Source organism: Lutjanus erythropterus, chromosome 7 (genome assembly GCF_056507025.1).
Source record: "Lutjanus erythropterus isolate fLutEry1 chromosome 7, fLutEry1.hap2, whole genome shotgun sequence".
NCBI classification, from domain to species: domain Eukaryota; kingdom Metazoa; phylum Chordata; class Actinopteri; order Lutjaniformes; family Lutjanidae; genus Lutjanus; species Lutjanus erythropterus.
In genome coordinates this window covers 12,340,173-12,363,442 of record NC_139323.1, presented here as the reverse complement: position 1 = coordinate 12,363,442, position 23,270 = coordinate 12,340,173, and the positions used below count along the sequence as shown (strand labels likewise).

General features: G+C 39.2%; 1 protein-coding gene across 1 annotated transcript; it reads left to right on the top strand.

Annotated features, from left to right (window-relative positions):
• The first annotated feature begins 791 nt into the window (after nucleotides 1–791).
• Nucleotides 792–20,318, top strand: rabggta (Rab geranylgeranyltransferase subunit alpha). Its single transcript, XM_084722749.1, has 16 exons — nucleotides 792–921; nucleotides 1,089–1,199; nucleotides 2,469–2,593; nucleotides 2,713–2,900; nucleotides 4,190–4,447; nucleotides 4,621–4,704; nucleotides 6,206–6,288; nucleotides 8,334–8,429; nucleotides 12,911–13,016; nucleotides 13,102–13,153; nucleotides 14,012–14,100; nucleotides 14,239–14,327; nucleotides 14,411–14,527; nucleotides 15,797–15,910; nucleotides 16,055–16,142; nucleotides 19,580–20,318. Exons 1-16 carry the CDS (start codon nucleotides 919–921, stop codon nucleotides 19,726–19,728), a joined length of 1,752 nt encoding a protein of 583 aa, XP_084578875.1. The 5' UTR covers nucleotides 792–918; the 3' UTR covers nucleotides 19,729–20,318.
• The last annotated feature ends 2,952 nt before the right edge of the window (nucleotides 20,319–23,270 follow it).

The following is a 23,270-nucleotide window of genomic DNA, read 5'->3' as shown; positions in this document are numbered from 1 at the left end:
AAAAACAATGCCAGCAAGAATGCAAGCTGTTATAAAAGGCCAAAGCAGGCCATACAAAATATTAAGTTTTTTAGTTATTATGTGAGAATCCTTTTTCTCACATAATAACTAAAAAACTTAAAAAACTATTTAGTTGTTTCAGTTTGTTATTTACATTTTTAGTTTTAAACAAGTTTTTGAATTTTCTAAATATTAGATCGTTAGATAGTTAGTTAGATAGATAGATAGATAGATAGATAGATAGATAGATAGATATTTAACGTAACACCTCATTTATTCATGTTAGGATTTATTTATTCATTTGTCTACAGTTTATCTGTGTGCTGTTTACTGTATTCACCACTGGAGGGCTGCAGAATACCGCGGTCAGGAAAACCATGAGGAAAACACCCTCTCGATGACGTAGTTTCCATGAGACGGAAGTGGAGAATTGTAGTCGTTAGAAATCCTCATAGTGACATGACAAATCAACTTTCCCACTGAAAAACATAAAACAGGCCGAGAACCACAACAGGTAGGTGTTTTATCTGATAATTAATGCGGCGTGCAGCGTTTATCTTCCATGAAAATGTCTTTTGAGTCGCAGATTGCTGTTGTGTTCTGGTTTGAATGAACCCAGCCCAGTGTTGTTCAGTGACAACGGAGCTAATTAGCAAGCTAACTTCAGACTCAGGGCTGTTTGTGTTTAGTGTTTTAAGCTTACTGAGGTTAAAACACCGAATACTGATGATTAGTCAGCGGTGGAGCTTATAATATTGACTTGTCATAACTTTTATATCTGTCTGTCCGTCTGTTTGTCTGTCAGCTCTCTGTGCGTCTGTGTCATGTGAACGTTCTTCAGGCCTAACCATGACTATTAACTTACTCCCCATTTTTCATTAACAGATTTTTGGGGAGGTCTTCATCACAAGCAGAAAGATGGTAAAACATTTATCATTTACTCATTTCCTCTTGATATGTACACATATTCGTAGCTTTGATACAGATGTTCATGGTGTATATGGGGTAATAAATTATTTATAATAACCTTTTACCAGCAGAGTGAACTGCACTTACTGTAACTCACTTTCCTTTTTTTTCTTCCATAGCATGGCAGAGTGAAGATTAAATCTACAGCCCAGCAGGAGGAGGAGAAAAGAAAGGAGCGGGAGAAGAAACTTAAGATATACGTGGCTGCACGTGATGCCTGTTTTTCCAAGGTTCTTCAGAAAGACATTTCACCAAATGTTTTAAATGATAACGATGATGATACTGTATATCACACTTATTTCAAAAAGTCTAGAAAGACTAAAGAATAAAAATGAACTGATCCTATTAAAGGTATAAGATTGTTTGATGTGGGGTTGTATGAGGTACTTACCAAATAGTCAGTGTATTATGTACACTAAATGCTAGTTGGCACGCCCCCAGTTTGAGGAAGGGCATGGAGACGGGGGGCAGTGCACTGCTGTGGATGGGGCCAAGAGCAAATTGTATTTTAGTCACTTTAAAAAAAGTCCACCTAAAAAAATATCAGTATTAGTTTGAGTGTAAGCTATGTTTAGAATATTTTCACAGCTTTACCTTGCCATTAGACATCCTTTTCTGATTGGAAACCACCGTCATACAAGCCAAATATCAGTCTCTCCACACCAACCAAACTTCATGGATGAAATCAGTAATTTTACTTTGCAGTACGTGGGAGTTGCTCATCCACACTGCCACATTCTCTTAGTTTGTTTGTGTTATTGTGTGGCTTTGGTGAATCCAAACTATTATTTTAAAACAGAAGTCACACAATTATACAAAAAAACTAACAGGTTGAGGCAGTGGTAAACCAATGATTCCTGTGTTCTTCAAGGTAAAATTACTCATTTCCCCCATGAAGTTTGGTGGGTTTGGAGAGAGCAATATTTATCTTTAAGTGGCTAAAATACATTTTGTTGCTGACCCTGTCCACAGCAGTTCATTGCTAAGCTTCCATGCTGGTTCCCCTCTCTGCTTCTCCAAACTGGGGCCATGTGGACTGCCATTGACTGTAGGTAATACACTGTACAAGTACCTTGTACAATCCTGCTTCTAACAATCCAAACTTTGCCTTTAACCAGTGTTATCTGTGTTGTTAAAGCCTGATGTACTTGACCATCTCATCACAACACTGGACAACATCATCCTTCATTACCATGAACACACACTGTAGTTCATTTTGAATATAATATACACACGTACCGTCCTGCTGCTGTAAATACTTGCAAGAATTTGAAAGGTGCATTAGTTGACAACTAAAAATAGTCCCCAGAAAAGGTACTATTTACCTCTGCTTAGTGCTTATGGAATAGTATTGGTGACTAAGCCGTGCCTATTTATCATTTTCTGTTTTCGTTTGTTCTCTTTTCATTTCTCACATGTCATGTTCCTCTTAATGTTTGTCTGCTTTGCTGTCTCTCTGTGTATTTGCCTCACACTCATCACTTTTTCTTGTATGACAGAGGAAAGAGGGTATTTGTGACGATGAGGCTCTCCAGCTGACCCAGCAGCTACTAGCATCCAATCCTGACTTCGCAACCCTCTGGAACTACAGAAGAGAGATCCTGATGCACCTGGAGACTGTGAAGTTAGATCATTACCAGTTATCTCATCCCATTTAGATTCACAGTGTCACTCTTAATGAAGGGGAAAGCAGGTGAGATGTGACAGGAGCATTGTGTTTTTGTTTCTTCATATCTGCTCCAGGGACGAGGATGAAGTGCAAAAGATTTACGAGGCTGAGCTTTCGTTTCTGGAGTCTTGCCTGAAGGTGAACCCGAAGTCCTACGGCAGCTGGCACCACCGAGGCTGGGTGTCGGCCCGCTTGCCTCGACCGGACTGGGCCAGAGAGCTGAGCCTGTGTGATCGCTGCCTCAGCCTGGATGACCGCAACTGTGAGTAATGGAGACAGGAAATAAGACAATCATAGAAGTTTCATAAACATTAAATGGTTGGTCAAATATGTCATTTTTAATGCAATGTTGACATGGTTTCAGATGTATTTCTTTTGACAAACTGACATTATAAAACTTTTTTATTTATTTATTTATTTTTTATTTTAACATTACATTAAAGAGTATGTATGTATACAAAAGCATTTGACAGTGTTATAAAAAATAATGATAGCTTTATGACAAGTCAAAAATGTAAAAATGTATCACTTGACTTGAGGTCAAGAAAAATATTCATGATAAAAGTCTCATGATGGTCAGTGACAAAACCAACCACACACGACAATTTAATGTAATGTTAAAGGCTGTACATTTTTTTTAACTGGCACAATCAAAAATACATATTTTCCCCTTGGCCTGTAGTGCTGTTTATCCAGCTAGATTTTTTTGGAGATATCAGCTGTAGAGATGTCATCTCTCCAACATAATGGGGCTAAGTATCACTCAGCTTGTTGTGCTCAAAGGACAAAAAAAGAAAAAAACATTTTAAAAACTCAAGGCCAGTCTATCTTTCCTAAAAACATGACCTGGTCACTCAAGGTAATTCATAGACCTTGTTGTGAGCAGTTTCTTCTAGGAACTACTTACTTTCTCCTGTAAAATTTGCTAGAACTACTTAAGACTCTACCGGAACTCCTTTCTCTCTCTTTCTATAGTTTTTTCCACTGGAAAGGAAGGAGTTCTTAAGTAAAACTGCTCACAACGCGGTCTGTGGATTATCCTGAGTAACTGGGTCATGATAATTAGAAAGAGACACTGATTGATTTTTTTTAAATGTACTTTTTGGGCTTTGAGCACCACAAGCTGAGTACCCTTCAGTCCCATTATATTGGAGGGCAGACAGACATCTCTAAGGCTGATATCTCTAAAACTATCTATCGCTGTCTATCTCTATCTCTTACAGTACTACAGATAAGACAAGTAAGAGAAAAAATATATATTTTTGATTTTGGAGTGCACTGTTCCTTTAAGCTTGATAATGTTTATCTGTCATAACAAAGACATCTCAAACATTGTCAACTTTGCTTTTAAATGACAGAATTGACCGACTGATACAAGTCAAAAACATTCATGAAGACTCCTTCATATACATGACGTAGTTGACTGTCATGACAGTGTAATGACAGTGTAATGCACACCCCTTCAAATAAAGTGTTACTTTTATTTTGACATAGTATGTCCCCATGCTGTTTACACCCCTGTCTCGTACCATATTGTCCCGTCTCAACCAGTCCACTGCTGGGATTATCGCCGGATGGTTGTGAAGATGTCTGGTGTGCCCGTTGATCAGGAGCTGGGTTTTACTGATCGTCTTATTGGCTCCAACTTCTCCAACTACTCCAGCTGGCACTACCGCAGCACCTTACTGCCACTGCTCCACCCTGAGTCTCCTGAGCCCCCGTCACCGTGCCGCGAGCCTCCCCAGTCCTCCCCTCCACCTTCTCCGCAAACCCACTCTCATCGCGTCTGTGAGGAGCAGCTCCTCAAAGGTAAAACTTAACGACCACTCAGGAAATGTATCGCCAGGCTGTTCAGTCAGCAGTACCTAATAGTAACAGCCAGGGGGCAATCTGATGCTTTACTGTGACTGTAAACAGTACAAGTGATGTCTGATGTGTAATTCAACACATTTAGCATCTAACTATACCCTTTGTCTTTTCAGAATATGAGCTTGTACAGAATGCTTTCTTCACTGACCCCAATGACCAGAGTGCTTGGTTTTACTATCGCTGGTTGCTAGGCAGAGGTATGTTCATCTGTTATTGCGTCTATATGTGCAAATTTGTATGAAAGTACAGGCCAGTTTGTCATGTGCATGCACATTTTTGCTCTGTTTGGTCATTTATGTGGATTAAAGTCGCTACTACGGATTCCCATCATTTGGATTCCAGAGAGGACATGCATGAGATCAGTGTATGTGGAGGGGCTGGTCACAACACTAGGTGATATATAGATGACTTGTACAAGCATAATCTCAATTTAAATGTGAAGGTTGCCATTCAGTCTACAAATATTGTGTGTCATCAGTCATGATCTTACAATACGGCACCTTTTGCTGCACTACATGCACTACAGATTGATCACTTGTTTCAGCCAGTCATATGATGAGCTGCCGTGTCTCTGTACAAGCGCTGTTTACGGCCTGGCTACTGCCCTTCACCCTGTTTTTTCATGTCTGTGACATATCCTACACATGTAGACAGTGAAACTGCAGTGAAAGTTGTCATGTTGCTGGTATGATGTCCATAGGACTATCAATAGATCAATAGATTATTTTCACTGTATAGTCTCTGCTAATGTGTTGCATGGAATGACAAAAGGCGAGATCTGTAGATGAAGACGCGCTGTAGCAGCGCAACTCACATCCATAGTCCATTCATGATTAATATGTGTTGAAATGAAAAGCATGAGTTTGTGCTTTCTGCGATGCAAAGGGCTTCTCATGTAGGCAGTGTGGAAGTTTTAATGGTTATGGAGACATTCAGTGTCTCTGTCATTCTGAAACTTTCTTCCAATCTCCACTTTCCTCTCACATCTAACACACACATAAGCTATAGTTGTTAGTCTTTATGTTTAAATGTCAGTGTGATGTGTATTGACAGCACATTTGAATAAGGGAGGGATAATGTTGTTTTAATGTCTCACTGGATAAAAATGTCTTTTACAAGAGAGGCTCAGGTTTAATCAAAATGTGGGTAGTCAGTATACCATGAAGGAGCCTTATATTACGAGAATTTAATTTAATGGAATTTCATTTAATATGAGCACTAAACTTGTAGCCAATTAGAGACACAATATCACATTATATTAACAGATTTGTTTACTCAAGAGGTTTCACCCATTCTGAAACTAAATACTTTCATTCAGAGTTCTGAAAACCTGACTTTATTTTATAGTTTGAAACCGGCTTTGAAATTATGTCGAAGGAAACTAACAATAGAAAATCTGTTCAAAATCATTTTCTTCCCTTCAGACCCTGTTGGTCTTAAGTATTTAATAAAAGTGTAGGTTAAATCCTGATTGCAATGTGGCTGCATGAGAGAACAGCAGCAGAGGGTGTGTGCGGTGGTGCTGAAATCTCAAAATTTTACATATCGTGCTGTTTGTGTAGCTGGGGTCGAAGAACTAATGCGGCAGGCTTCCTCTGTAACTTCTTTTGCAGATTCAGTCAGATTTTTTTTTTGCTTTAATCCATTTATTTATCAAACATGAGTTGCACAAACCTAACTTTTATGTCTGTTTAACAGCGGAACGTGAGGAGATGATAAGCTGTGTGTATGTCAGTCGGGATGAGGAGAGAGTGGCTGTCGCCTTCTCTAGGCCTGTTAATGTAAGCATCTTCACTTATATACATCAAATGGAGCTTTCATATCTTACAGTTTTTTGACAATTGGGTGCATTTCTCTATACCGAGTACAGTTTTTGGAAACTGTACAAACAGTTCTCTTTACCAACATGCAGCTCAGCACAGCAGTTGATCTGACATCCAAGATGTAACCCAACACGTCCTACCTAAAAACATCAAGAATATTTATTACTATTTCCTTGAGGTAGCTTGTTTAAATTCAGTTTTCAAACTTTTTTACCACATGAGTTGTCCGACCTCTCAGTGTATAAAGCAGAAATTAATCACAGTCTCTGCACAGGAAGCATAGTGTGAGCAGCACTTTAGCAGAGCAGCAGCAGCTTGTTCCATCTGTGTCAACACAGGATGCGTTCAGGCGCAGTATTGAATATACTGCAGGTCACCCGTGTTTTGGCAGCACTCAGAACCCAACACACAGTCGCTGTAGTTATGTGTGTAAATGAATGAAAATATTCCTGAAGTGTAAAAAATACACTCAGACGCTTTTCTGTTCCGTAAGAAATGTGTGAAGCAGAAAGAAGCTGAAATATCTCCTGTGTAGACATGCTGTCATCAGTGAAATGGTTCAGGAGGATTTATTTTACTAAACCAAATTCCTTTGGCTAATGCAGTACAAAAATACAGAACAAATCATGTCCAAAAAATGCAGTACTATATATTCGCTATGATACACAGCAGTGCTTGTCAACCCTGTTGTTTGTTTTTGGACACAAGTTCTCGTCAACATTACAACATCACATCACCTCAATCTGGCCCTTTGCTCATTTATGAATGTGAAAAAAGTATTAACTTTTTAAAAAGTTTTAAGAGAGGGAAATTAGTAGAGCACAACAAGAAGCTGCTTCTAATGTAAGATTCTAAAGATGCATTGTTTTTTCTTTTTTGTTTTCCTGTACTTTTGTACATAATTTATATTTTCCAATTGTGAAAATGGAGTGGAGGAATTAAATAATAATGGGCATTGTTTTACAAATATTAAATTCCTGACTTTACAGGCTAGACATAGAAAATGTAAATATTCAGTCACTGATACTTTACTTTTTTCATATCTGGCTCTTCTACAAAAATAACTGGGTACATCCCAAGTCTCTTATTTGTCGTTTCCTCACTCCACAATCCTCACTTGTAACAGGGGTTCTTCTGGTCCGCCATCTTGCAGACATCCCCACTCTCTTATTTCAACTTGGAGGAGGGAGGATCGCTGAGGAGTGATGAGTTAGGATACATGAGGGTATCTTGTACTTGGCTGACACGCCCCCTGCCTCAGATCAAGACACAGTAGACAGTATAAATACTGTCTGCAGACTGTTCTTAACTCGCACGGTTTCCTTGCGTCTCTACTTGAAAGGCAGGGAAAGACATAAGTGAGGGATGCATGCGTGCAATTTAAGAGACTTATGATGTCCCCATTGACGAGGCCAGTCCTCTTTATGTCCTCTCTTGCTGCTTTTCCCCACCTGGCACAAGTCTTTAATGTAGTCCAAGTAGCAGGTTGTTTTAATTTTTATTTATTTCTTTTAGATGTTTTCCATAGTTTAGTCCACACAGACTGATCTGGTGCTGACTGTGAGGAGTTTTAAAAAAAGTAAGCTCAATTTTGAGTTATGTAACTTTAATGTAGAGCTGCAGTGATTGATGTATTATTCAATTAATTGATTATTAAATTAATCACAAATTATCTTGATAATCAATTGATCAGTTTCAGTCTTTTTTTTAAATAAAATAAAAGTTCTCTGATTTTAGATTATTAAATGTGAATATGTTCTGTTCTCTTTGCTCCTGTTTGACAGTGAACTGAATATCTTTGGGTTGTGAGTAAATAAGACATTTGAGGATGTCATCCAAGGGTTTGGGAAACACTGATTAACATTTTCTAACATCTTCTGACTTGAGAAAATAATCGACTGAGAAAATAATTGTTAGTTGTAGCCCTACTGTGATGAAGTGTCCATACTATATGGTAGCATGCATTTACCCAACAGCATCTCTTCCTGCCTCTGCTCTGTTAGGCGCAGTCTGTCGGCCTGCTGTTGGTGCTCGACGGTCAGCCTCAGAGAGTGGACTGGAGGAGCGTCCACCCACGCTTTAAACACAGCCCTGTCTGGGTATCCTTTTCCATACTTTATCACTCTAACTGTGTGCTGCTGATTGAACGAGCTGCTATTTTACCATTCTGTTCTCGTCATTCTTCACATACCACACGCTGATAAGATGCTGTGTATGTGCATGAATGAAAAGAAAGAGTTTCATCACACTTTGATCAGTGTTCTGGAAAGAAATGTTATTGATACCTCCACCACAGGTGTGTAGTGAGACCTCCTGTTGTGATTTTTTTTTAAGCTTGTCTAACTTGTCAGGTCACAGTGACACAGAAGACACCAAGTTTATTCAGAAAAGCAGCTGACATACTTGCATTGTAGGAGGAATGCATTGTGACTGTTGAATTCCCCACAGCTCCAAGAGCGCTCTCTGTACCCGACATTGTTCTTCTCTGTAGGGGAAAAGTGTTGGTTCAATTCCAAAAAGATAATTAATATGGACTAATGTGTGTTAATATTTTGACAAAGCAATTCCAACTCAAGGGCTTTTTAACCAAATCGCACAGTCTGGATGGAGTTTGCTCAGTTGTCATGGAAATGGATCTGTTAACACATGAGCTCAGTAGCTCTTATGAATTTGTCTGTATCCATTCCTTTCCATTTATATTCAATAATTCTGTGTTAATATTATTTTCTACAAGGGGAGAGCAGATGCAGCTGTGGCCACACTTTTTTTTGCACATGTGTGTGTACCCGTGGATTGTATGTGGACACACAGTGAGAATGTTGAATCAACCTGTAGTCTTCCTTAAATTGTATTGAATCAGTCAAGTTACTTTTCCCTTAGGCATGACCTGTTATTTTGACTTTAAAACTAGGTTACATGATGTATTTCAGAAGCGCTTTTTGCTATATTTGTTGAAATTCTCATCACATCCTGACAGCAATCAATACACTGATTAGCTGCAACATGAAAAACCACTAATAGATGAAGTAAATATCATTCATTATCTTGTTACAATGCCACCTTTTCAAGGTTGGATATATTAGTCAGCAAGTAAACAATCAGTCAGTTCTATAAGTTGGTGTATTGGAAGCACGACAACTGGGGAACTGGTGACAGGGTCATAGGTGCTCAAGGCTGATTGGTGTACTTGTGGATTGAAGGCTGACCCCCTGTTTCAACTATAAGAGACACCTTTTTCACTCCTACATCAGAAAAGCTCATTTTTGGGTGCCCTTATAGTTCAGTTGGTGGAGTGTCTGCCCTATGTACTGAAGCTATCAGTGCTCTGCAGTGGCCGTGGGTTCAGTTCCAGCCTGCGGCCCTCATGTCATCCCCTCACTCCGTCTCCCCCCTTTCCTGTCTCTCTGTAGCTGCACTATCATAAAAAGCCCAGAAAAATAATTTTAAAATGCTCTCATTTTTATCTATGTAGCTGTCTGCACCAGCTCTGTGTGTCTGACGTGCCAGCTGGATCTGGCGGATATAAATGCAACCCGAAGCATTTATTTAGACCTCAAGTCTATTTTTCGCAATATTTGTGTAAACACGAGGTTAGTCTAGTAAAAAGGCAGCGAAAAAATGTATTTCATCCACATCTTGTGACCTAGATGGAGCAGAGTGTGTTCCCCAGCCAGAGAGCAGCTCCCTCCGCTCTGCTTTCTCACAGACTCCTCTCTCACTTTACCCAGCAGCTGGGAAACAAGACACAGGAACATCTTGAACATCTTCTGCAGTTTGCATTATACATTTACTGCCACTAAACTTCACTACTAAACTCCCTCTGCTCTAATTCCCAACACCTATTTGCTCTGAGTGCTTCCGCCAGCACTTTTTTTCCCTCTCTCTCTTAAAGCTGCAGTAGGTAGAAAGCCTGAAAACAGTTGATTTTTGAGTCTCTTCTGAGTTAGGTTTTGTTTTCTGTGTCCTGAGCCCCTCCCACTAGACAAGCAGCTTGCCCTTCAACAGTTAACGAGGCTGTCATGAGCGAGCACAGACCGACAGACATTAACTGTGTGTAATAAAACAGACACCTGACAGAAAAAAACACTGACAGAGGAGAGAAACTACGTTTAAAAACATAAAGAGTCAGTGTGGAGATACAGAAGTACTGAGAGCTGAACATAAAGAGACTTGAAAAATGTCTTTCTCTCTGCTTTGCTGCTCACACATGAGCCCCATATCACAACAGGGACAGAAAGGAGGCTCGCCACAGTTGGGCCGCGGTCAGTGCGACGTGACTGCAGCCCACTTGGAGGCGAGTCGGGCTCGTGGTTCTTGTTGGGCACGGCTCACTGCGATATAAACGGTCATGAAAATGCAGCTCAGCATCAATACGGTTTGACTTGCGTGGCCAAAAATGTCAGTACAAAAGCACGGTGTCTGTAATTGTCATTCACTCACCCTGTAAATAGTGTGGTGGGCTCCTCCATGGTGCTGCTCCACACAGGTTTACAAGCAAACATGAAGATAAATTCACTTTTTAATCCCAAAAGTGTAAAAAAAAACAAACAAACGCTGAGCTGCTCCACAGCTTCATGATTTCTTCACTGTTGCTGCAGAAGGTTGAAGCAGATGTGAAGATAAATCCTCTTTTTAATCCCAATAGTTTGAACTAGACACCCTGAGCTCCTCTCCTGCCAGTAAAGTAGCTGGCATCACAGCAACTCTGGTGTTTTTTTCCTCCAGAAGCGCCAGTCTGCCACCAGAGCTCCCCGGCTCTGAGCAGCTGTCTGTTGGCTCTGTGTCTCAGCTCCTCCTGGTCCTCTTGGCACTCAGCAAAGCTCTGTGATACATGTGAATGAACACAATTGAAGGTTAACTGAGAAGTAACCGAGTGAGCTGACAAACTCCTGAGTTGAGCATGTTGCTCATTAGGCTCTTTTCAATTTACTATAATGCCGTTTTATAATGACTTTTCCTGCAGTAGTTTCCATCATTGATTCAGGATCTCACTGAAGGAACATGCACACTGCACTAGTAGGAGTCGTCCCCCAGATCCTAAAAGACCTGTTATTGGTTTAAGTCTACCGTCACGGGGCAAATTCTCTAAATGCTGAAAACAGAGCCATAGAGGAGGTGCAGAAGTGAAGTTGTCACCCACAACACCTGATTTACAATATGCTGAAAGGTTTTTATGAAATTATTTCTCAATTATGCCAAAACAGTGTTGCCTACTGGAGCTTTAACCACAGTCACTACGCACAAACATACTGATGTGCTTTAATGGAAAGATGATCAGGAACATTCACACATATCAAAGGAAAATTGCACAGAAATCTTGGCTGCTGATTTGCTGCTGCTTAAATATACACGGACAAGACAGAACCTGTAATTCTGACGTGATGTTCACAGTTTAGACTCAGGGCAACACGTCAGTTCCAATCCCACAGAAAAGCTGCTTTCACAAAACTTCCTGAAAAAGTTGATGCTCGCTGTGATAGAGATGTGTCACATCTCACAGCTTGCTTAGTACCTGCAGGCCAGTCAGAGTGCACATCCTGACCCCTGACCACCACCTGAAGTGGCTACAGTGAGCATGTGAGTGTCCATGGAGTGATGAAATGTGACGGCCTGGTGCTGACAAGGCGTTTACTTGGCCTCCAAGTTCCCCAGATCTCAATCTTATTGAGCGTCTGTGGGATGTGACAACATGTCAGATCCATGGAGGCCACCACCTCACAACTGACAGGATCTGCTGCAAACATATTGGTCCAGATACCACAGAAGTCTTGTTGAGTCCATGCCTCCATGGATCAGTGATGTTTTGAGGGCACAAGTCATAGCCACACAGTATTACTACATTAGGCAACTGATTTTAATGTTGTGGCTGATCAGTGTAAATGAGATATATTGCTAAAGCCATAGTGACTTAGTTGCACAAGAATGACAAAGAAAGTCCCTAAACTAATATGATAGCTTGACAGGTGTGAGTAACAATAGCCATGTTGGTTGTTTGCATTCATCCTGATAATGTTTGGTATTTTCTTTCAAGCGAATGAGACATGAGGTAGTCGGATACGGTAAGTGACTTGTCCTTCAGCAGTAGTGAGGCAGTGTGCATTCATGAGATTTTAGGAATTGGCTTTACACGCAGGCCTGAAGGGAGGGTGTGTGTTTTGTTTTTTTTTTTAGTTGGATACTTTCAAGATTTATCTCACTCTCAAATGTTACCAGATTTAAATTTGCGTTTTAATTCTTTTTTGTCCAAACCAAATTATGCAGAATAATGTGTCATGCTCATTGATATAATGTTTTACGGGTTTGTGTGCAAACTTAAAATAATTTATTAAATTCTAGCTTGTCTAAATTACTGTTTAGCCATTCCATCAAGGATGTTATATTTAGTCCCACTGCCTAGCTGTCAGTCTGCCATATTGGCATGGAAATGAGCTGTGGACTTACTATGCACACTCACGCTGTGGACCTGGGTGGGTTTCATTCAGGGGTGGCTAATTTATGTCAGACTCAGATTCTTTCTATTCACATGTGGAATAAATAAACCACCTTCTGTTCTTTTTTAAAAACCTTAACACTGTCTCAGATCTGTGATCTTCCTCCTGGAACAATAAGCGACATCACAAATGAACACAATCTGACTGTGCACTGGACTGAAAAACACACACACAGAGACTGTGCTCTGTACACAGGTGATGAATATCTTTACAAACGATCTTTGCTGATGTATGTCTCTTCCAGCTTTCTGCTTACTCTGTGAACTTTTACCCTGCAAAGGTCGAACTGAGAGTTGGTGTCGGGATTCTGCTACGGATCAGGAACTTTTCAGGTACTGTCTTTGGAACAGTGGCAGCACATTAAAGATTTTTTTTTTTTTAAGAGTAAAAGTCAGTGGTAGACAAATGATAGTTTAATCAGCCTGCTGATTTATCAAGCAGATTGTCTGGCATTTTGAGCATTGATTAGCTGTGAGTTTTGTGAATGTGGTGAAAAAGTTAATTTTGTGCCGTGTACCACAACTCTCATCCTCATCGCATCCTGCCCTAAAGTTTGTCTAAATTTCCTCTGTCATCATCATCTTTTCTAAATGTTTCTGCCATCCTAAATGACGGCAAATCTAATCTACTAGTCTTACTGGCCAGTGTTAAGTATATATTATGTTATAGGAGTGATATGACTTTCGATTTGAATTGAAGGTTATGATTCCATTTGATTTCTCCATTTAAAGTGGGGCTTTTTGCCCTCACAACTGTCATGTACATTTTCAAATTCTTCTTTAAAAAATCTATAGTCTATGATGTGTCGCCTTTGAAATGTTTTTCTTCAGACACATGCCAGATCCGCAAGTTGATTATTGAAATTGAAAGGTCATATCAATTGATTTTAGATTTAATACTGAAATGGTGACACGCCGATTATGTCATAATGGATGTATGTAATGTATGTGACATTCTTAAATCTACTGAATTTAATTTGTATGTATGTATGAATGTATTTTTCTATTTCCTTATTAATAATAATCCCATCTAAAACAGAATATTACTGGCTAAGATAATCATGTATATTAGATTGAATGTGCATGGAATAATGAAATTATACATGACTTTTTTGTTTTGATATCAACATTTTACCCTGTTCTCTAAATATCAGCTACTTCTAAAAAAGTGAGTGTGCTTTTTCTCTGCAGGAGTGAACTCTCAGTAGAAAAGACCTCAGTGTTACAGTCAGAACTACAATCATGCAACCAGTTACAAGAACTGGAGCCACTCAATAAGTGTAAGCACTTTTTAATGCAGTATGTCTACATTGCTCCTTGATCTTTACTAGACTGTAGCACCAACTTCACATAAATACATAATACTGAAGTTTGTTGCTTCTGAATATAATGTTGAGAAATTCTGCTTGCCTTGGCAGGGTGCTTACTGACCATTATCCTCCTGATGAGGGCGCTAGACCCTCTGGGATACGAAAAGGAGACACTCGCTCACTTCCAAACACTGAAGGTGAGTACCAGCCGTGCACGGTGTTTGACACTGACCAGTAAAGAGACATAAATCACTGACTGAAGGCTCATTTTCTGCCTCAGGAGGTGGACTCCATGCGGTCTGCATACTACAGCGACCTGTGCAGCAAGTTCATGATTGAAAACACCATCCTGAAAATGGAGTACGCTGAAGTGCGCGTCTTCAGTATTTCTGATAAGGTTGGTTCAGAATAATAAAAAATCCTATTTGCGTATTATGGCTTTTTTTTTTTTTTTTACTGTTCTTTTATTTCCGCATCTTAAGCTTGTAAGAATACTTCTTAAAATATGCTGTGAAGAAAAGTAAATGAAATAGATTATTATTTAAGATATAAACTTGAAGAAGCATGTCAGTCCTGAGCAGACTGACTGACACAACAGTCTGGGAGTGACCTGGAATTGTCCAGCGTCCTCCTCCTGGCCTGGGTGCGGTTTAAAGCAACACTTCCCCTAAAACTCACCCAGCCTGTCTCCTGCTGAGGCTCCTGCTTGTGTTTCTGGAGGCTCTTGTGGGAGGAATCTGCTTTCTTCTCTGCAGGCATGGTCTGGCCTCGCCTCTCACCACTGTGATATTAATCATTTTAATGGCTTTTATTATATTACATTGTTTTATTATAGTATTATAATATAATCTTTTATTATTATATTACTAGCATAATTACATCACACGTGTTACATCATATTTATTATGATTTGTCTTTTCTTATTTATTATGCTACACCTTCTATTCCAAAAACGAACCTATCAAGGATCACTAAACACGGATGACTGCCTCTCATACAAACATCCATACAGACACACACACACACACAGGCACACAGACATTACCAGCACATACTCTACTTAATCTACAGCAAGTCGACTCGTATCACATCATTACATGCATCATTCTAACTACTTTGTGTTATTGTCTCTATGTCCTGTACGTCCATTGTGTAAATTCTATTTATTGTCTGTTTCACTCTTTTTTAAAAATGTTTTATCACCAATAATAATTAAAAAAAAATCTCACAGGACAGGAAGGGCACGGTCAAGACCTGAACACGAGCTTTATTCACAGAGCCCTGAATAGCCTCTTCCTACATTAGAAAAGCACACAGTTAAAACAACCAAATAGGACTAATAGAACAATGAAGTGTCAGACTAAGTGTCAAACTAAATAAAAAACTCAACTCTGCTATAATATTCACAGGAAATAATCTGTATTAAATTGTTTGGTTTTGCACAACCTTCCTGCAGTTATTGAGCTCACTGTTTGGGTAAATTGTAGTTTATCCATTGCTCTTTATTGCTATAGTTATACATTGAATATAATACGAAACAACCATAAAATATGTCAGATTTCGTCTGTTTACTCAGTGATAGAAACAAGGTCCCCTCAGGAAAAGGGATTTGAAGAGAAGTCTTTAAAAGTAATTTCATTGTTTGTTTGTTTTTTTTTCCTAACAGAATCTGACAACTTTATGCCACCTGGACCAGCTCTTATTGGTTACACATATCAATCTGTCCTCTAATCAGCTGCAGCGGCTGCCTCCTCAGTTCGCCATGTTGCAGTGCCTGGAGGTGATTCAAATCCAATCATCTGTCCTACATGGACAGTGGTTCTTTTCCTCTTCTTTGTCTCTCACACAATTGGTAGATTACAGTTGAGATATTGATTACTTCTTTTCTTGCACCATGATTAAAATGTCTTCGTCACGCTTTCAGGTCTTGGAGGCTGATAACAACTGCATAGAAAACCTGGAAGGAGTTTATCACCTTCCCAAACTGGAGGAAGTCCTGTTGAAGAATAACCGTATCCTTGAGTCAACCACCTGGTAACGCTTCAAAATAACCATCATTAATAAATGGTAAATTGATACTTACTTAAACTTTAGTTATTTCACTGTTAACAAATATTCAAATGTTTGCATTTGCTTTATAAACCATTTATTATGCAATTTTAAACTTTTATCACTTGCAACTAACAGCCATCCAAATAATGTTCAGAAAAACACGTTCTCTCGCGTCAAATACAACATCAGTGGCCCAACGCTTCAAACTATGATGCTGTCTCTAGTGTCACTTTTGTCAGTGCAGGGCTCCATGGTCAAGTTAGCAATAATAAATTTGTAACGTCCAGGTGAACTATAAGAAGACAGCCACAAAAATTACTTTGGTAGGATTAGAAACAGATCAATGTTTGGGTTAAAATACGTATAGGTTACTTTTGCTTAGTTCAAGAAGTATAATGTTACGTATGTTAGTTATTACAATAATTAGTCGCAACTTTATAATTGCCATCCAAATAATGTGTATGTACGGTTTATAAACTAATTATTAACCATTAACAAGATCTTACAAATATCTCGTACGATTTCTTAGAGGGTTACAAATCATTTGGTAATCATTAACAAGTACTTAAAGGAGAAATATGTAATATGAGATAAGATAAACTGTACTGATCCCACAACAGGGAAAATTCACAAGTTATTGTACTAAATCATAAAATGACCCTGATATGTCATCAGAGATGAAGGAAACATGCTGGCTTCTCCAGCATGTTCTCCTTTGAAAATTCCTTTCCAGGCCGAAACTTCTGTTATCGTTTGACCACTTCATGTTTATTAGAGTTCAAATAATACTGAATGTTCACCAAATAAGTTAGTGTCCGTTTATGAGCCATGAGACATCATTAATAATCATTTAACAGGATTTATAAGTTTATCACAGTTCAACTGAGCGATGTTAATGGAGTCATTTTCAAAACAGTGGGCTTTCATTTTCAGGATAACACACTTTACATTAACAATTAAAATCAATCTACAGTGGAGGACTCATCACTGTTTCTCATTGTGTGATGTTGCACTTGTCTTGAGTTCATGTGGCTTCAACCTGCCAGAGCCTCAGGTCTGAGGAGGACTATTTCCTATTCCTATATCCTGAGGAGGATATAGGAATAGGAAATAGGAATAGAATAGAAATAGGATTTCAACCTTTTTAATATACAATCTATGACTCCAACTCACTATTTGGACTGCAGTAGTCATTTTTAAATGCAAGGGTCTTACATATTGCTCCTTCACTATCATGTATAAAATGTTATAATGTGTGCAAAAATAAACTGTTAGCTTAGTAACTCAATCAGAATGTGACTATGATCATCTTAGTTATAATACAATATAATTTATAAACGTGTATTAGATATTAAACTAATGATTAATAGATAAGTAATTGATTACTTACAATTGATAAACACAATATAAGTTTATTGTTTGCTAGTGACACAGCAGTGAACTAATTAACTTAAGTTTAATAAACTATTTACCATTTATTAATGATGTTTAATATAATGTGTTACCTGTCATTCATATTCATGAGTTTGTTTGCTGGAGAATGTCCTGTTCTGGATTGTGTAAATACTTTAGCATCAGTGTCATAGATCAATGTATACTATCTGTACACTCCTCTCACAGTGTACTAGTGACTCAAGAAATGTGTGAATCAGTTCAACTCTGAAAAACCACCCCGCTAAAGAGTGTGTGCGAGCAGCTGACGGTGTGTGAAGAGCGTGATGTAAAAGGCTGCACACAAAGATGGTGTTTATAGAGTTTGGAAAATTGCAGCAGTAACACGACTCCCCAGCTCAATGCATGAATAATTTGTTTGCACCTGAAACTTTTGAGTAAATAAAATCAGCGCTGCAATTTCACTGAGCAAACAGCATCATTAAGAAGGGAAGAGACACTTAACAAGACATCAACGCCGCAGATGCCTTCCCTTCATGCTTTGCTTCCTCTGATACACTTGAGAGCAATTAATGTTGTTCGCAGGTCATGACACTGAGGCTACTTTCATTTTTTTTTTTTGTATTTGAATTACAGTAGCAGTGCATACCTAACTACTACTAAGTACACGCCACACAAATATGAACACTTCTGTTTTTGCTCTAATTTTTCCATAAGTAAATATGAAATATCTAAGACTTACTCTGTGCACACAGAAGAATTTCTGTCCAGCAAATTTTGTTAACAAGTTGGTTAAAATAGGTGTCGCTGACCGCAATAATCCTATCTGTCGGACAGGTGTGGCTTATGGAGGATTGTTGCATAGGTGTACCTCAGACAGGTGGCAAGAAAAGGTAGAGCTGTAATCACCTAAAGAAAATCTTGTGTAACAAGCACATGAATTTCTGCAGTTTGAACATTTTTCTCTTAAATGTTGTTTACCTTCAGGGCAGGTCTGTCAACTTAATTTCCATAAAGTAACAACATACATACACATTATACACACACCAGAGACAAAAGTTTCCAGGTTTCCAGTTTGCAGCTTCTCCATCGTTGAACTTGAAACATTACTGGAAGTCTTATGGACCAAAGACACACATGTTGTCCTCTGAGGCTGGGGGCTGATGTAACTTGTAATTTGTGCTGGTACTTTGACATGGTGTCAGTAAGTTTTGGAGTCAAGTAAATGTTCAGTCAACAGTTGCTCTAAAATAATATACATCAGGTCCCTCCCACCCCTGACACTAATGAATTAAGGGCTTCTCTCCTTATTGAAGCAACACTAGCAACTGTCCGACCAACGAGAATTTGGTTGTGGGACCAACCAACCACGAGGTGTCAGCCCTCAAATAATGACACTCTAAAATGTGCAGTTTTAATTCTTGGAAAAAAGACACTTATTAAGTACTGAACTATGATTATTTCCCATATGGCTACAGATAATTTTTTTTTCCCCAGGAGGGCAAAGTCATGACCCACCCCACTCTGCCTCGGAGTGGCTTACCCTGATCTTCTTATCTCAACCCTAACCAAATGCTTCTCATGTCTAAACCTAACCAACCCAACCAATGAAACAATGAGTAGCAGAAAATCAGACACAAAGTCGGGCGGGTCATGACTTTTTTTATCATGGATGGATTATCTTGGCAAAGGAGAAGTTCTCACTAACAGGTTTGAACAAACGTGTGAAATAAACCTTTTGTACTCATGAAAGAAGTCTTCATTTTTTTTTGCTTCAGCTGAAAAATGGGAGCAAAAACAAAAGTGTGGATTTATACTTTTAAATGTAGACTTTCAGGTTTTATATTTAGAAAACTGAATTAATATCTGAGTGTCATATTTGGCATGTGGATCTTACTTTTGAGCCAGATTTGGGAGCATGTGTATCAGATCTCCTTCTGTTAATTGCCACTAACGTTACTCCCACAGCACACATGAAGGCTTTTTCATTAACCCAAATGCACAGAAATCTCCACATTGGCAGATCTTCAGCCGCTGGCCTCCTGCCCCAAGCTGAAGCGCCTTGATCTCCGTGGCAACCCCGTCACTCAGACGGCCAACATTGAGTCGGAGCTAGCCGAGCTGCTGCCCTCAGTCACAGACCTCCTGCTCTGATCAGGAATCACTGCCACCGTTGTCCCCGTCGCTCCGTCGTCCTTCACAGTCTCGGGCGTGTTTGTTTGTGAAAGAGCAAGTGGGTGTTTTTCAAGTGTCTTGTGACTCTGTTCCACTTGTTTGGGAGAACGTCAATCACATTGTCCCCCTGAGGCTCTGAAAGCCTGATGCTTCAGAGTGTGTGTCAGAAACCTCTCTAACTCCTTCAGAGAAATGTCTAGATTTGTGTGTGTGCGCCTGTGTGTATGTGTGAGAGAGTGCGTAATAACCAATGTTGCATTTCTTTAACTGTGTGTGTGTACGGATGTCCTTGATACAACAAACACAAATGCATGCAGAACCACTGATAGTGGAGTAAAATGACTGTATATGGATTGGCGTGCAGCAATGCTGGCTTATTGCTTCTATAAGCTGTAAAACGGTTGAATTTAAAGAAAAGCTTCTAACTCATGTCCAGAGCATTGCATAGTTCTCATTCACATTTTTTAAAAGGTTGTGTAAAGCATTTAATATATGACACTATACTGTTGCACAGTAAGTCACAGACCCAGTAATAAAACAGCACACATTGTGTCACTGCCTTCCAAAAAGCTGCTTGTGTTTTGTTTTGTTTTTTTCTGCTGTCAAAGAAAAAATGATCATGAGATGTACAGGCGTGAGATTTGATTTTCAGAGGTCAGAGTAGGCTTTCTCCGAACTGTTTGTAAAGATATCAAGATGCCAAATAGCAACATTTTGGGTTGGTGAAACATCGTGAGCACAGCAAAACAATGAGACAAATAACAAGGGATTATGTAATATAAATTATGTAATTGTACTGTGAAGAAGCAAATTAAATCTGGTGTTAATATTGGCATTTCTTACTAAATTTCTTTAAAAAAAAACCATTTCATGGGTTGAAAATGGCTGGATATCTAGTGTTTTAAATGAACCCTGAACCTTGCCACAGCTTAAGAGTGGACCCCTTCCTATGTCATGAAATATGTATAAAAAAAGAATGTGAACACCATCCAATCAGAGATGAGCAACTCCTGCCTTGCAAATCCACCCCATCCCAGCCCTTTATCCACTTTTAAAGGGATAGTCTACCCCAGAATCAAATGTCCATCTAGACTGTTTTAGTGTGAGTTGCTGAGTTGTGGAAATATCAGCTGTAGAGATTTCTGTTTTTTCTGCAGTATAATGGGACTGAATAGCACTCAGCTTATGGTGCTGAAAGCACCAAAAAGTCCATTTGTAAAAATCAACAGCAATGTCTTTTTCCAGAAATTGTAACATGGTTACTCAAGATAATCCACAGATGTTGTTGTGAGCAGTTTCATGTAGGCACTATTTTCTTTCAGGCTAAAAGAAAGTAATTCTGGTAGATTCTACTGCAGATAATAACGGGGTCATGATTTCTGGAGAGAGACAGCAGCGAGGCTGGTGCCAGTTCCATTATATGCAGAATGCAGACATCTCTATGATCAACATCTCCAAAATTCTGCCGCTCACACCAAAACAAACCAGACTGATAAACAGCGCTACTGGTAAGAGGAACGTGTATTTTTAATTTGGGGTGGGTCCCTAACACATTCATGAGGTCCTTTAAAAGGTGTTCCCTGGCCATCAGGATTCAGCCTCTAGACTTCATGTGATGAGTTTGTCTTGGCAAGTTGATGTTTGTTTTACTCTGTTTGTCATGGCATTTCCCAAGGAAAACCTTAAGGCAAAAACTGTCATTTGGGAATGTCAGCCAAGAATAATAAACTGAAATGAAATTCAGTTTGAAAAATACCACACCTTTCAGATCTTAACACAAAATGAAAAACAAGGATGATTTCATCTTCAGTTCCTTGATGAGAAGATTTGTTACACACCTGTAGAGAGACAGGTGTGGAGTGGACCAAGGGTTGACAATACAGAACAAATACGCTCCAGCACACTGTCTTCTTCATGTATTTATAATGCACCTAATAAAGATCTGTGCACCAAAATGTTGTTTTTAAAGATAAATGTCAGTTTTAACTGTTATTTTTTTAGACTTAGAAGACTTTTTTTTATGGTTTATGGTTAAAATGTACCCTTTCACATGAAACGACTCTCTGGTTTTCAGTAGTTTCAGCAGTAGTGGCTAATCACAGGACAGTAGGGCCGGACTAGAGGTAACAGTGTTGGGGTCGGGTGGGGGGATAACGCAGCTGATGCAGCTGAGTGAAGAGGCTACCTAGTAGCTAGTCACCTGTGACAGTAACCACCTGCCACTCAAATTGGTCACGCCCCCAGTTAAGCATAACTTTAAGCCTTAATATAAAAATGGGTGAGTTATATAAAAATTCACCCCTGTACAGTCATGAAGGGGGAAAATCAGGTATAGACACTAAAACTGTTTTTTTTGTACCAGGCTGTAAACATGTTTACTTCTGCTGTAAAGTTTGGCATTTTAATATGGGGCACTGTGGGAATTGACTTGTTTTTGGAGCCAGCCTCACGTGGACATTCAAGGAGCTGCAGTTGTTGGCTTCATTTTTCAGCCCACACACCACAACTGTCAAGCTGCCGGTGGTGCTAAGGGAAAGTCTGTGGATCACCAAAGTCAGTAGGCTACGTCCTCTGGGGACCATGAACATCTGTACAAAATTTCATGGACCATCTGACAGAAGAACGGACATTGCTGTCAATCGAGCCACGCTAGCATTGCACAATAATGTTTAATAGATGAGCACAGTGTAACCTCTGGTAGTTTGATGACATTCCTGCCACTGTTGGTTTTTCCATTTGCAGTTGCATCACTCGTATTACATAAATACGTGTATTACCATTTGACACATGTTCAGTATCCCTCAAATTGTGCAACAGAATGTGGCTGCCTTTGTTCATGGGCGACCTGTCATACAGTTGAGAAACTCAGAGAAAACCAACTGAACCAGTCAGTGTAGATCACTCAGATTATTCCGTCATCCTGCTCATGTCATATCTATCACACTTTATACAAAAGCAGACAGATGCCCCACTCCCTTACAGTGTGTCACACTTCTATGAGCAAGGTGTGGACTCTCCCACACAACCTGTCATCGTGATGGACGTAGAGAGGAGATTTTGACATCTCACCTACGGAAACACACAGGTGTAAATATTGTAATGAACAATGTCTGAATCACAATTAGCTGCTTAAGTTTTAGGGTCCTGGTGTAGTGCATGCTAGCTCACTGTCTCCCTGCCGTGTCTTACTGGGACACTTGGAATATAACAAAGGCATCATTTTTGTTATTATAACACCTATGCATCTCCTAGAAGTCCAAATGTCTGCTGAGAAAAAAGTCTATTGGTTGATTTACTTTATCTATACAAATATCTATTTGCACTCTGTTTGTCCTCTTGTACTCAGAAAAACACACTAAAAAGTATCTTGTTACAAATTACAAATGCATACTCATTGAATTTATCAAAATTAAATATAAAATACTGGTATAGAAAGTGAATTAAACTAAATTAAAATGGTTTCTAATTTGAAAACAGAAAGGCTTTGATTAGGCTAATTGTTGTACTGTATTTTCCTGCAG

Bases quoted from the DNA above. Each gene is read 5' to 3' on its own strand.
- rabggta (XM_084722749.1), top strand. The intron at 1,200-2,468 runs GTTCTTCAGAAA...CTTGTATGACAG, and splicing joins GTGATGCCTGTTTTTCCAAG to AGGAAAGAGGGTATTTGTGA. The intron at 14,328-14,410 runs GTGAGTACCAGC...TTTCTGCCTCAG, and splicing joins CTCACTTCCAAACACTGAAG to GAGGTGGACTCCATGCGGTC.